Below are 16480 nucleotides of genomic sequence, written 5' to 3'. Positions count from 1 at the left end.
ATAAAAATGTTGATCTAATCGACATATTAAAATATGACGACGAGATAAATATTAAAATTATCATTACAATAATGTTAGTCGTAATAAAAAATTAAATAGTTAAGTAGCTATAGCCTCAAAAAAAAATAATTTAACTTATTCTTATAAACTTAGGTATAATCTAATATTTAAAGCATGAAAAATTAAAATATAAAAATACTGTGATATAAAGTCTAAAGGATGATACCTCTTATATGGGTTAAATGATATTCCCTAATGCCCTTTAATTTGTACGAAAAATATAATAATATTGAAAAATATATAAATATAATTAATGTATAAGAATAAATGATTACAACCAAATAGGTTTGATATTAACTTCTAATAATTTTACTCGCTTAAGTATATAGGTATAAGTACCTAAAAAAAAAAATAAATTACGAAAAAGCTTTAATAGCGTAAAAAAATATTTCTTCTTCTTAAGACTAATTAGAAAAAAAATAGTAAAAAAATGCCCGGAACATGAGTAGATTTGGTATTAGGAATAAACTTAGTAATTCACTTGCCCAGTGGCGACGGAGCAGCGCCAGTGGTGTGGTGTCGGCCCCGGCTTCGTCGCTGTGGACATATCCCTCTCGCTCAAATCTCAAATGGTCGTCGGTATGATTTCCGTGGTAGTCACGGGTCTGGTCTTGCAGCGGTACACGTACGCGTTGACAGACAGATCGTCGTCGGTCTTCAAGCACGCCAAGTTCGAGTTGCAAATGCATCTGTAATCGAGCAAAAATGCACGTTTAAAATCGACCGTTGTATTTTATTACAAGTGATCTCCGACGGCGGGATGGACTTACGTGTTTTTCATAAAGTAATCGATGCGACGGGTGAACGGCACGTAGATGGCCCATCCGCAAGGGGTGTTTTGGTGGCATTCTTTGACCGGTCCCGTGGTGCTCTCGGTGGCAGTAGCGATAGACCTCTGTAAAAAACCGACAACAATTACGTTAAAAAAAAAAATTCGCACCTTATCGTAACGGCTTTTGGGGGGAGCGCAACGACAACAATATTATACGATGGCATAAAAATAAAATACACGGTTTATTTTTCGAGTAGGTATAATTTGTTTTATTTCATCGACGACTTACCCTGTTGTGTACGGCAGCAGCTCCGGCACTGGACATCAAGCACAGACATATCATGGCGAAGAAAGCAACGGCGAGCATAGCGTTTTTGTTGTACTTGGAAGCCTTGCCCGGGCGGCTGATGTCCGCTTTCGGGTCCTCTTGAGCCGTTACCAGAGTCGAGTTGTTTCTGCAGCGCATGATTGTTTCGAACGTTTCCACAGTCATGTTGTTTCTTTGCAAACGAAAATATTAGTGAGAGACGAGTGTGATATTATTTTCGAAAAATAAATTCGAATTCGACGTGAGCAAGACGGCGGCGGTCGAGCGGAAGAAAAACCGGTAAAAACGATTGGGTTCCAACGAGAGACGATGAGAAGACTTCCGGAGAGGAGACGATCGTCACGGTCGAGAGTTGGCGTACGAATGTGAACGGGCAACGTGCGACTGAAGTTCGGTGTGCGAAGACTGTTCAAATTGAGGCGGGCTAATGGATTATATAGAGGGTCGGCTAATTTGGGAGGGGGGGCCGCCGTTGAATGGAGAGATCCGCCGCTGCCGACCGATCTAATATCTATATACAAAGTGTAGTACAATCGCCGCCGCCGCCGCCGCCGCCGCCGCCGTCACCACCACTACTGCCACCCCACCGTTACCACCGCCGCCTCGTCCAAACACACTGCTACCACCAACACCACCACCACCACTACGTCAACCAATAGTCGCAGCCGCCGATAATATGCATTATGAACGTGTTATAATAATATAATATAATATATTATAATAATAATAGGTACGTGCGTTTTAAATCGTTCCTCTAATTATATTATTATTATTTTTTTTTCTCAACCGTCGCCGATGATTCATTGTAGAAATTCCAGAACAACTTTCATTCGTCTGATATTATTATTATTATTATTATTATTATTATAGATAATAATATTATGTAAAGAGCGTCGAACGCGACCGGTCATTTTAGGTCTAGGTCTCTCTCTTTCTCGGTATTATAATATATCATTACAATAATTCACTGCTACAGACGTCCGAACATCAATCACGCGGGTTTTTTTCCCGTTCGCGTTAATTATTTTCCTGAACGTTTTTCATTGCCAAATGTTCTGCGACATTTAAACGTTATTGGTTTTTTTTATTTTTAACGCTAGACAATTTTGCATCATACATTTTTCCCGTCGAACGGCTTGCGCATACATTATAATAATAATAATAATATACAATAACATAATTAGAGCCGATGACAAACGAGTTAACGCATTATTACCTAACTCGCGTGCATCGGGTAAATTCTACTCTAACGGCTGAATCGCTGTAGTGGTTAGTGGCGGTAACACTAATATCTATAATAATATTATTTAGTGAGTACTCATAGAATTGGTGGCTGTCGGTCATCAAAACCGTACATGATACGCGAGTGTAGGTACAGTCGTGAACGGTTAGTGTGTGCAGGATAATTCCAAATGAAAAATAAAAAAATGACGCGAAAAACGATACGAGTTACACTTATATTGTATTGTAAACATCAAACTCTCTAATGATGTGCATTTTAAACACACGGGAAATGCACTTATCCGGACGTCGAAATTATATTGTGTCAACCTCAACCGTATGGGTAGGTGCCTACACATTTATTATTATTACACTGAACACATGTGCTCGCGTATTGGAACCTATGGGCGACCGTATCGATTTATTATAATAATCTAGCCCGCGAATGTGAGACTACATGCAAACACTAGATAATTGTGGTACTGTATGGTATAATAATTACGTAGGTACTTGCACATAATATAGGTACATCCGCCGAGACGGAAAACATGCCTACGTAAATGTTATCTATCCGAGTGCATATACATCCAGTTTTAAATAAATCGCAATACCGTTTTAATGAGAATTTCATACGTCTAAATATAATATCATGTCTATATTTTATTATTATTGTATTATAAATAATATAGCAATAACATAATTATCTTTCGAATAGTCTTAATTTATTATCTGCACGGTTGCACGGCCGCGGATGACGTTATGGTGGTCATTTCGTACAACCGTCGTATATTTTAACAAGGTATAGATAACAATATGATATAATAAATTAGATTGGTAGGTATAGGTTACCTTTACAATATATCACTTGCTATTGGAATGTGAAATAAATACAATAATTTATAAAAATATGTGAAAAACAACTATATATTAGTAGTCAAATTGTATAAAATACAATTTCACACTAGAAAATGTTTACTAATTATTATACATTAATACCTACCTACTGCACGTGGTATATAGAATTCTGAATTATGTTATCGATTGACTTATTATAAATTGGTAGATAAATTAAGTATTCAAACATGATACTATGAAATATCTAATTATTCAACATAATTACGAAGCGGAATAAGTATTGAACTTACAGACTACAGTGATAGCTGATAGGCATACTTATAATATATAACTATTGTTATAATAATAATAGTATTGATATGACGTTTTAGTATCTGATGTATAACATAATCCCTATAAATACTTTTGATTATTTTTATTAGAAAAATAATATGGGATCTATATGCGTTCATTTTTTTACAACAACAATATATTGCGTATGTATTTTTTGTTAAAATTAACTATAAACATGATTTATGAGGGCGGAGAAAGGCGTCCATTCACTGTTTTACTTGGACTAATGGGGAAATGTTTAAAAGTCAAGGAGTTAATTAACGGAGATCTTCAGTTGTTCCGGAAACGATTTTTGAATATTCTATACAGCTTAATTATTTAACTCTTATGGGTAAGGAAGTGCAGGGATCGTTTAGTTAGAATTTCGGAAACATGATATACCTATTATAGAAGCTGTGTGAATAGTTATTTGAATAATTTGTTTGGTATAAATTTGAGAAAATTTTTTGTCATAAAAAAATCCATACACAACAATCCATTGAACCATCGCGCTATCAAATATTATTAATGCATTAGGTACATAATATTTTATTTTTAAAATGTATTAAAATTTTATAATTTTGAGTTTGTCAAAATTATTGTTCTCCGCACTAGTGAGTTTAAGCAACTTATGGAGTTCCAATCCATCAAAAAAGAACTTTGTAGCCTGTGGGTATGCGTAATTTACAATTTTTCCAGAATCATTAATAATTATTAGTGTATTATGTTAACAGATGTCTTAGTACTCAATTTAATTTCAAAGAACTTAGTGGAATAAAAAATCTTTATAAGGTTCTATCAAATGGTATCTCTCTTTTGAAATTGATATTGACAAATGACCATTTATATAACACACGAGTAACAAAATATAATAACTGTCATAAAAACGAGTTATTGAGGTAATTATAATGTAAGGTTAAATAATTTATACCTGTAAGGACACCGCAAAAGGTTAATAGGAAATTCGTAATCGAATTGACGAAAGACATATTTTAAAGAAAACGAGTATCTACTTACTAATACACATGCATTTTATGAGTTTTTAATCAAAGTATATTTTTTTTGGTAAAATATTCTTTTAAAAATAATAATTTAACCAAATGAGTGTTAGCTACATATTATGTGTATTTAATATAGCACAAATATTTGAAAAATATAATTTGTCAGTTTTTAAAATTCAATTTCTAGTATTTTAGGTTTATTAGAAATCAAAAAATATTATAGCGTTTTATTAATGATTCAAAATCGTTTTATATTTCTGATTCTTTAATTTAAATTTAATTGTTTAGTTGTCGAACACCAATAAATCCCTTTGAACGTATGTGTTTCTGGTCTATACGATGTTAGGTATTTAAATAATTTTGTTATAGTACGCCTACATAATATTATTTTAAATTATTTCCTTATTCTTATACCGCGCGGAATATTATATACTCATTTGTTACTAACATTTATTCTATTCATGCAATTAGGATCAAACGAAATCAATCATCAAAAGACAGAAAAGTAAAAATCAAATCATAATAATAATATTAAAATGTTTTATCGTTGCTACTTACCTACTATTATTAATGTCTATTAAAGCCGTGCCAAGATATTCGGAGGACGTGCGGTCCGTCACGGATCGTAGTCGGCAACTTTTTTCTCCACTGTCTATCGTAAAAGAACTCTTGATAAATCGACACGATTTAATACTGAAAAAAAATTGTACATTTCTTCACTTCATAATATATTATTGATTTATGATGTATACATATTATTGTTAATGTTAATCGACGTGCTTCAGTACTTATATATAGTTATATAGTTACATTATACAGGTATTTTCTAAAAAAAAAACCATCCTCATTCAATACTTCAATGAATGTATAATGTCTATATTTTATTTTTGAAAGCTATTATAGGTCTACACATACACTGCATTATTTGCTAAAAAAATATACATTTACACGTATGCATATTACTTATGTTCGGGAATATAGATCAATAAAATTCGAAATTACTAATGATATAGGTACAACATAGGGTACCTAGGTATATGATTTACGTATAAAGAAACTGTTCACATTGTTTACATTTGTGATTTTATATTAGTAGATCGATCTTATAATTTGATATCGCATATAGGTAGTTTATTGAGTGTAATACTGCGGTAACGTGTAATTGGCCATAGGTCTAAGCAGTAACACTGTTGATGAATTTGTATTTTCATTAAATTTTTTCGGACCAACTGCGTTTGCTGGTTTACCGCGCAAAAGAAAATGTGTTTTGAATCCCTATATAAACATAGACATAAATGTAAGTTTTTCATATAAGCCAATAGGAGGCAAATACGATTTTCTACCCGCATAGATTTACCCACTGTGAAAATTGTTTTTTCTTTTTTAAATAAATATGTTTTTTTTACACTCATAATGTTTCTCCGAATTATAATCAATTATCATTAAATGTCCCTATCTAGAAAAAATAAATCGTTTCATAAATCAAAATGTACATATATTATAGTATTATACACATTATATTGTAGTACCTATATGTGTCCTACACGGTTTAGGTATAAATCGGTAAGTGCCTAATACATATATAATGCACATCATGAGTTATGACTAACACGTGCGTTTCATCATGTCGTTTCACGTGTAAATTAAACTTGAAACCGGTAATATTATGTATATTATGTAGGTCTCGGCTGCGTCTCATTTGCATTATCATCTATTTTTTCCCACGTATAAAATTACTTAATTAATAAATAGGTAGGTAAGTATATGAAATATAATTTATACTATATAGTTTTATGAAACCAATGCGATTATACTTCGGGTGACCATCACATTATCATAATATCATATACGTACCGACACTTAAATTATAGGTTTTTGTTGCTACAGTACTACTAATCGTAATATCCTGTACAAAATTGTGATCAAATCGAACTAATAATATTTGCGAGAGCTAGAATAACAGATTCAAACATCGTGTGGTGATGCACAGCCATCCTACAATATGGAAGTTGATGGATAAAATGAGTAAAAAATTAAAAAATGTTAATACAGCAAAAATAGGATTTCATGTATTTGGGGAAAATCTAAATCAAATAGAAAATGGATAAAAGATTTGAACGGTTTTTACGAAATATCTGACATTGTATGGACGACAAAATAGGAAGGATATTTGTATAATAATAGTAACTATACGCTAGAAGTGTAGCAATAATAATTAGGTAACTGTATAATTAATTATAATTATGACTAAAATATTTAATTAAAGTCATAAAATTGTATATTTAACAACTTGGACACGAAATAATATATATAATAGTAAATATTAAAGTATACATTTTTTAAACAGTTTGTTTCTCTGACATGTATTGGGGTTTTTTCATCTAACTTTTATCCTTGGACTTTTTCCTCGGACTTTTCACTTTTTACCGCCATGCATAATAGTTGTATAATGTGTAACAGTTATTTTATAATTGTAATGATTATAGGTAGGTATATTCATTTTTAACTTATGATTTTGTCATTCCAAATGTATATATAGGTCGGTATATTAGTCAAATTATTTTATTTATTATTCATTCAAACCAAAAACAACAATAATTTAATTATTAATTGATTTTTAATTAAGTTGCAAATAAAAAAACACACTCATGCTGTATTCTAGATATTCAGTGTACATCTTCATTGATTACCTATTAGGTTACTTTAATGGATGCGTTTAATTAAAATAATATAATTCAATAATAAAACATTGTATTACCAATACGAAAAACGATTATGAACGGAAAAGTTTTGTCAGTCTATATTTCCAGGGATATTTTGTACTTAATATTTTTCAATTTGTATATTATAGTAATATTGTAGGTTGCACTAATTGTCGCTAACAAAAAGAATACATACCCTTAAATCAAGACTGATTTACGGGACCGTACCGTAATGACCATCATTATTTATCTCATAATTATCAGAGATAGTGGAAAAATAGTATTGATATGTAAAATAAAATAGCTTTTAAGTATTAATATTATAGCTAAATTGCTTAGTTATAATAATTATTTAAAATATAATATATTATCATTAGGCACTAGTAACAATTACCGAAAACATTCTGATTCAAACAATATTATATGTCGTTACTCGTTATAAAAATTATAAACTGGACCATACTATACAGTACCTACATCCTGAGCCGAAATGTGTAGTCAAGCCACCGTTGGTGGTACCTACATATATTATTACATCGCTCAAAATTAGTTAAAATATAATAATCAATTATAATAAAATAGAATTGTGTATAGGTAATTACTGATATTATTATACGAAAAGAAGTTCCGTAGAATATTTCTTGAATTACAAAAAATAAATATAATCATATTTGTTATATTATTCGTTTAATACCCAATTTCATCAGCTGCATCTGAACTTTAAATTTAAAATGTCTAAATTTAGCTTACAACTATTCTTAACATTTTGAACATTTTATTGTGTATAGAAAATGACAATTAAAGTAATAGTGGAATGTTCAAAGTTTATGGGATTACTATATGTTTTGATTTATTATAAAATAATACAAATTGATGTACAGTACGAGTGAATATTCAATGACGTCAACATTTGAATTTCAATCGCACAAAATAAATGTATTTGACTTAACGTAAAACTCTTTTTTAAATTCCAGTAAAAAAAAAACTAATTAAGAATCTAATTTACTTTTTAATTTTCAAGTGGTCAAATTACGATTTGTACGAGTTTTTAAGTTTTTAATTAAAAAATAATTTACATATTTTCGTAATTTTTACAAAAAAAATATGACTTTGATATTCTATAATTGCGTAGTAAGAACCGCTTATGAGGCACCTTGTATTCAATTTTAAATCTTTTTACTCATATAAATATATATTAAATATATGTATATTTTACATGAAGCGAAAAATCTGAGGAATTCAAAAATTCTAAATGTTCATATCACAACAAAATTCAAAAATATTAAAAAAAATTATAAAATAAATATTAATTAAGAGCAAAAAAGTAAAATAAATGTTGTCAAAAACTAGTTTTATGAAAAATACCCGTTTTTATTAAATTGTCACCTATTATTTTAAATTACTCCCAATTATTTTGAAAATGACTAAACATTTTTTGGCAAAAGTACCAACTAGTTCTAATTTCTATTAAATGTTCAAGTCTTTGGTGCAAAATTAAACATGTTATGAATACTTAACTTCATATTGAAACCAGATCGTTTTTGAATTAGGTACCTATTACATTATAATACCAAAGTCAATTCCCGTTTTTCGATTATTCAGAATTATTTTTTTTTTTTTAACTGGTAAAAGTAAGAATTAACACAAAGTAAAAAATTAATTTACCATTGTAAAATAAATACATTCATGGCTCCGATTTTTAATGTATTATTGGCTTATATTTAAACTGTCAGTTGTCACAGAATTATGTTTGATAATATGATTGAATTATTTATAGGTAAATTTAAATTTCTTATCATTTCTAATGTTATGACACCTATTAATTTGGTAATTAATTTAAATAAAACCTTAAATGTAATTAACTAATTATTACAGACGAGTAATTATGAATAATGATTACTTAATGAAAGACAAATTAAATGTTCAATATTATCTAATATTATTTTCATGATCTAAAAATGATGTAGAATCAATTATAATTTGTTTAAATAGAATAATACACAGTGTATATATGTTATAGATTCATTAAAATTTTTATTTCCATACCTAAGTATTTTAATTGGATTATATACTATCGCAAATCGTTAAACTCTGTTAATTACTAAAACAATTGGTACTGATTTATATTTCTCGGAACGAATTTTGATTACAATAAATTATGAATTATGATTATAAAATATTTTGATTTTATATAGGTAGGTATGCATATAAGCAACTAAAATGTTCTTGTTTTTAATTATTTTGATCGTGTGTAAATGATTACACCGAATGATTAAACATTTTATACTACAAGTACGATATTATATACCTACCAGTATACAAGTAAGCAATCATCTTTTTCCTGTTTAAAAACATTTTATTATAATTGAACGATTGATGAGGAACATTACACTCACAAAACAATATAAAATCGTAAAAATTATTAATGTTGACATATTTTCCCGGTAATGTATTCGTTGTATAGTGATGTTTGGAAATTCAAAAAAATGAAAAAATGAATGAGATAAATAATTACTATTGAAAACAAAACTCATCATGTCACTGCGATAATCGTATTGCTATACTCATACGGTCTACGGCATGTCACCTGTAAGTTGGATCCGACGTACCAATAATCTAATCGAAATAGTAAAAATGGTTCGTCCATCACTTACTAATCGTAACGTCAAAACCAAAATGACAAAATGAAATAAGATTAGCTATCTTCTCTTACTGAATAATGAAGTATACAATTAAATAACCCGTGATGTTTCAAAAGAAACAATAGTTAAAAAATATATTCCCAAACTTATTTAAACTTTTACAATAGTCATTAAATTATTTATTTTGTTATATGTCTTTGCAAGTTAGCTCAGTGACTTGCGAACACAGCTCCTCGGCTAGAATAATGACATATCTTATGGTACCTACTATAGTATGTTACAAAATAGGTTTATTAATTCTTGTATATTTTTATATACAAATATTCACTTATTGCTTTTGAAAAAATTACGGATCTGTTTTGATCTAATAGTAATATACCTGGGGCGCGGACTGCGGGGAGCTGAGCACCTTTATATGTTTCGCATATTGAACATGTATAAAAAGAAAGGTATGTAATATACAATTAACTTGTTAGTATATGTTTGACTAGAAATTCTAAACTTATATTTGTCCATCATTTCTACAATTATTTTATATCGAACGTTGTCAACCTCCATTTAAATTAAAATTTTAACACAAACCCAGCTCACACCATTTTTTAATTTTATTTTGTCTCGTGTACATAATATAATTTAAATGAATACATGTTTCGTCACCGAGTGGTGTCTCAAAAATTTGTAATTCGTCCAATGCATAAATTGATACAAATTAATTACAGATTGGTACAAGAAACAATTAAGTAATTACACTTGGTTGGCTTCACAATGCACGTATTAAACTAAAGTTCACCTTTACACACGGTCACTGCCTGGTCTAGGGAAAAATTCTACTTAAAGTATTTCTTATAAGAGCTTATTATATACTACTAATTACTATTAGGGCTCGGATTTCAATGCATATACATTTGTTTTTCTAGAATGCTTGAAATTATGCTTTCTAATATACAAAAATGTGTTTCAGGTAAACACTAAACTAAAAACGAATTTTTTGGATAGATTTTTTTGCATTTTTCAAGATTTTTGACGTTTCAGTGCATTTATAAATGTTTTTAAGGCATTATTTATATTTCTAGGTAATTTTAAACTTATTTCTAGTGATTTAACAAAAAATATAAATAAAAAGATTTCATACACATCATATTGAGTACTAATAAACAACAAAGAGTAATCTTGTTTTGAAATAAAATGATTCACAAACTCAGGGATTAATTAATTAAGGGAATTTTTTTGTACCTTTTAAAAAAATGTTTAAGTCATAAATGCATTTTGTGAAAGGGCATTTTTCGATACATCTAAGGACATTAAAATCAGAGCCCTAATTATTATAATATTATACGAGTACACAATAATACGATATATTACCTGACGGCCGACAATTGAGAATTTCAGACTTCAGTCGCGTATTTTCAGTGAAATTCTGGTCCAAGTTATCTGGTTGCAAGTATAGTCAGTCGCTGAATGTATGTAGCCTGCAATAACAATTAATAACTGCGGTATAGGTAAGTATAATATTTATAACGTACCTGTAATATTAAACGGGAGGAAAAAAATGTGTTATAATGACTTCGAAAATTGTCGGGGAAGACAAAATGTTGTGTCCTTTTATCGAGCGAATTCGAGCGAAGTACAGTATTTCACCTAGTTACAAGGTATAATCATCCAACTACTGCAACAGGCTACTGCGTGTGAACGTTTATCATAATATTATGAAACGCTGAACGCGTTTATATTTTTATGTACGGGCAATGAGAATTATTATTTCCGGAATGCACGGTTCGGTTTTTTGTTATCGACGGTTTTTGGAATTTGCTTTTTAATATTCCCGCAGGACACAACATAATAATAATATTAATATGATAATTGTTATTACAGAACGTATAATATTATGTACGTAATATATTATACTAGAATGTTTGTTCCCGCTTCCCACACACGGAATTCAGACGCAGACGTTAAATAATCTTACGTTATTGAGTTTGGGAAAATATTTGACTCTGAAATGTGTTTTACGTAGCAGTATAATAAGCCGACAGATAAGACCACGTGTCGGGCATAAGATTAAATAAAATAATACACACTCACACAGAGGAAAGGTTCATGCCGCACGCAAGTCGTTCTGGCCGTAGAATATGATAATGCAAGTGGGTAAATATAATGGATTCGAAATGAAAAATCTGGAAAGCCATTAAGGTATTGCGTCGTAGTCACTCCATGTGCCGTGCCCCGGCGCGTCGAATCATCTACCCGCGCCTACGAAAATGTATTATTTTTTTTTCCCATTTCATTTCTCCCTCTTCCTCGGTCGCTCCCCTTCGCCGTAATATATTATAGGCAGGCACATAATAATAATAATAATAATAATAATAATAATAATAATAATAATATACATCATTAAGTCTCACCGTCTCCATCGCGGTGCGCGTCTCCCTCGTCCTCTCTCTCTCTCACTCTCCGCGTATAGGCTTTCTTTGTACCTGTTGCAGCTGCATAATTTTTTACGTAGGCACGATGGTAGTTATAGGTAAATCGTTCTTCTTCCACGTGAACGCACACATGCACACACAGGTGCCTCTCACCGGCGACAGGCGGTAAAGTGCTGTTCGTCCAAACGGAGGCGGGGCACCAACCGGAGCCCGCAGGCGTATCGAAGATCCCATCAACTGCCTCTCCCGGACGATACTGCGTCCGCCGCCGACTTGCTCGCCCCCCCGCCGCCCACCGCACCCGAGTCCTTAACAACCCCATTCTCCAGGACCATGGCCACACCTGGTTCCGCCGCGTGCAACGTGTCATTATTGTTACCGCGCGGCCAATGATCATATTTTATTCATCCCCCTTTTTTTTTTCGGGTATTCGGTTTTGTTTTTTTTTTTTTCCCACTCGCTTTCTCCTCGCCGCCGCCCGACGGTTTGAAATATTGTGTTTATTATTATACTATTATACGAGTATACGACGTGCTCAAATGCGCATTGGCTTTGCAAGTTGTATCACTCTCCATATTACTACTACTAGTTACTACCACTACTACTTCTACTACTACTACATCACTCCGACGTATACATATTATATACAACGCATAATATAATACGACGACGCAGGCTGCATTGTCAGACGTTTTTGAAAAGGTCAGCCGCGTCGTATACTGCTGCACCCTGCCGGGCGCGCGTCATTTCAACGGACGTCTTTTATCCTACCAGATATAATATATTATAATAATATATATTTCCAAACAATAATAGATCGGTATACGACCGCCTCTCTGAACCACCGGGCGAACAATACTGCAGTGTGTTCCGAATAATAAGAGGAGACGAATATAATATTATGTACATTATCTATACTATACTATAATCGTCATTATTATTGCTACACATAATGTCGAATGACACTCGCAACAACATATTATAAATCTCTCGTCGCGCAGGTATCACGAATATAAATACCTATATGTATAATGTAAGTCGTGTAAGGGACACCGCGGAGTGACGGGTAATAACGATTCTCGCTGAAGTCCGCGTGCTTTAAGCGACAAACGACACACAATTATGATTTTATTTCAAATAGACGCGTCGACAATAAATAAACTGTACAATACTGGTCGTTGGTAATAGGTATAATATACCATAACTATACACGCTTGCCGAAAAAACCACAGTGCAATATGTTTCGGTCGGTCTTACATGCCATAACTACCGAATTTACGTCGTCTAAGTTTGGTCAAACTACGATGCATTGAAAGTGTACATACGGCACCATTTAGAAATAAACTGTACCACGAGTCACGACTTTATAATGTTCTACATCAGAGGAAAGTATATGCGGTTACTTGTTGATATTGTAAAACATATATCTACATTAAAGTAAAATAAAATCATTAATTTTATTTTATCAATATTTAATAAATATATACCTTATCCGTGTTCAACCATATAATATAATATGTACGCAGTATGTATAATATATCATTTTTAACTATACTATATTTTTTTCTGCCGTATAATTTATCCTTCAATTTTTTTTTGTATTATATACCTACGTCATATAATTAAATAATTATAACTTTAGTTCATAGAACTTCTATGATAGAACTCATTGTGTAATGTGTGCATATACATTGTCATAAATTACAACACATACGAATTTATGAATATCGTGGCTATTAAATGGTATTTAGTTAAGATAAGATGTCTAAATACAATAATTATGCTCTTTAAATTGAATAATTAGGGAACGGATTTTTATGCAAGTATATAATTTGATTGAATGAAGATTTCTCAATTCTGATTAAAAATTAGCACGTTTCTAGCACCTTAAATAAAATAAAATGTATTCAGTATAAATTATAATATATTACTCGCATATTTTGAAGTAGGTAAATGTATTTTCGTAAATATTTTACGTCAATAGGTAGATTCGTATTTTTATTTTTGCCTGTATAGGTAAATATTTATATTCACAGGCATATTAAAACTAATCATTTTTCTGCTGAAAACATATTCATACTCTGTCGTAAATCGTAATAAATAAGATAATATAGGTAAACCATTTTTTTGATCGTCATATCTGCTATATGTAATATACTTTTAAAATTGTTCTTTAAATGTCGTGATTTTTAGTATATTTCATAAAATCATCACTATAAATAGCAGACTGATTTCATACCTAATAAGTGATTATCAATATTAAATCTCCGATCACCGTGTAGAGAAGACAAATATAAGATAGATAACTATTATGTTATTTGTACAATATACGATGTAAGCAATATTTCTATAACTTCTCCCGCTTAACATTTAACTAATTAGAGGTGTTAAATGTACTTCCTACTATCATTTTGAATTAAAATGTTATCTTTTAGAAATATTTCAAAAACAAAATTGTTTATTGTTATGACATTTTTAGAACCCTACTCAATAGTCGTAGTGACAGGGTTGATCTAGTTCGTTTCCTTGTTTTTCTATTTAGTAATTTTTATTTTTGTATGATATCAATTTTAAGAATGAATGTTGAAAAAAACATTTTGTAAAATATTTTATGTTTTTTCCTACTTATGTGGTATAGGTATGTTGTCAATTAAACAATAGTGAACATCGCAGTGTTAATTTTATTTATGAAATTATGTCAATCAACAGAGGGGCAAAATATGGATAATAATAATGTGTGTAAGAGTGTAAAGAACTAATAAATAATAATTTTATGGTCAAATAAAACACAGTACCTTATACGTATTAAAATGTAATGTTATTAGGATTGTGTGGGTACCGGACAAAAGCAATTAAAGTTTAATTTGAGTTTCCAATTTTTTGTGCGTACCCATTTGTCGATGTTGTGTATAGCAGTAGTTCTCAACCTTTTTGAATTCGCGACCCCCCATAATGTCACCAAGATGTCCCGTTGACCCTTTTATAATGTAAGCATTAAAAAATTGAACCAACTGTTATTATTGTATTTATTTGTGTATATATTTTACAAAAAAAAGGTATATTATGTACACTTCAATGAACGTTTTTATCGACTAATCGGTCTATCCAAAAATATGTATATATATATTATAACACTTACTACTAATTATAAGATTCTAAGTGAAACAATTTTTTTCCCACATGGATGACGACCCTAAAATAATTGTTGGCGACCCCCCGGTTCAGAATCGCTGGTGTATATAGTACGTATTTTCTGTCCAGTAATATTATTCTATATATATTTATGGTAGCAAATAAAAAACACACATCATTTTCATGCTTAAAAGTAATAATTACCATTTATTCTAATATCTAAAAATGAGTTTGTCCTATGAGACTTAAATACTATACTGGACCGTTTTAAATAAAACATAAAAGCTATATCAATTGATTCCTTGAGACTCGGGGAGCGTTTGTAACTTCGTTTTTAAACCCATATACCTACCTAGGTCGCTATAGGGTGGATCACAGATAAATTTTGTTTCGGCTCGTGAAAATCGAATATTTTTTTTTACATATTATAGGCGTTGCCATTAGTTACACACCTGCCGATAGTAAAATAGTTATTATGATTGAATATAATTGTATGTATCGTACTCATTAAATTTTGTCATTTAGGCATTAGCCCAAGTACTGTAAAGCTATTCCATACATAAATGTAAAATTGAATAACAGCTATTAAATATTACAGACGAAGTATATTATATGGTTGACGTTTATATACTGAAAAAAATAATCGACTTATTTTTTAACAAAAAACAATTATTAATACATTTCAGCTGAAGCAAAACGGAAACGATTGTTAAATCGATTCTTAAGAACATTCGGTGAATACAGATATCATGAGTTGGGTCTATATATTATCGAAATGACGCATATATTATGCAGACCCACAGTGTTTCACCAATTGTCACCGAATTTTGCACACTTATTATTTTAATCGTACTGGAATAGTATTCACGGGCAACACAGCCGTCGTATATAGAAGGAAAGGTGTATTGCCTAAATAGAATCAAAAAATACTCGACTGATTTATAGGATTCAGTGAAGGTTTAGACAGTAGATAGGTCCTGTTATTTTAGAGTGGCTTACCTGCAATTAATAATATTGATCTAAATTAAAATC

At 30.7% G+C, this 16480-nt stretch overlaps 1 protein-coding gene and 1 long non-coding RNA gene across 2 annotated transcripts; both read right to left on the bottom strand.

The window, feature by feature from the left end:
• Nucleotides 1-204: 204 nt before the first annotated feature.
• LOC111027435 lies at nt 205-1585 on the bottom strand. The gene is made up of 3 exons (XM_022305813.1): nt 1122-1585; nt 831-955; nt 205-749 (listed from the first exon to the last, which is right to left on the bottom strand). The coding sequence occupies exons 1-3, from the start codon at nt 1323-1325 to the stop codon at nt 626-628; spliced, it is 453 nt and encodes a 150-aa protein (XP_022161505.1). The 5' UTR covers nt 1326-1585; the 3' UTR covers nt 205-625.
• Nucleotides 1586-5107: 3522 nt separating this feature from the next.
• On the bottom strand, nt 5108-13814 carry LOC111027436. The gene is made up of 3 exons (XR_002603779.1): nt 12296-13814; nt 11256-11362; nt 5108-5242 (listed from the first exon to the last, which is right to left on the bottom strand). It is a non-coding gene; the product is annotated as an uncharacterized LOC111027436 (long non-coding RNA).
• Nucleotides 13815-16480: the final 2666 nt, after the last annotated feature.

Source organism: Myzus persicae, unplaced genomic scaffold (genome assembly GCF_001856785.1).
Source record: "Myzus persicae strain clone G006 unplaced genomic scaffold, MPER_G0061.0, whole genome shotgun sequence".
In the NCBI taxonomy this organism is placed as follows: domain Eukaryota; kingdom Metazoa; phylum Arthropoda; class Insecta; order Hemiptera; family Aphididae; genus Myzus; species Myzus persicae.
This window is presented reverse-complemented; position numbering and strand designations above follow the sequence as displayed.

Bases quoted from the DNA above. Each gene is read 5' to 3' on its own strand.
- LOC111027435 (XM_022305813.1), bottom strand. From the start codon at position 1,325: ATGACTGTGGAAACGTTCGAAACAATCATGCGCTGCAGAAACAACTCG. The intron at 956-1,121 runs GTAAGTCGTCGA...GGTTTTTTACAG, and splicing joins CTGCTGCCGTACACAACAGG to AGGTCTATCGCTACTGCCAC. The intron at 750-830 runs GTAAGTCCATCC...GCTCGATTACAG, and splicing joins GATTACTTTATGAAAAACAC to ATGCATTTGCAACTCGAACT.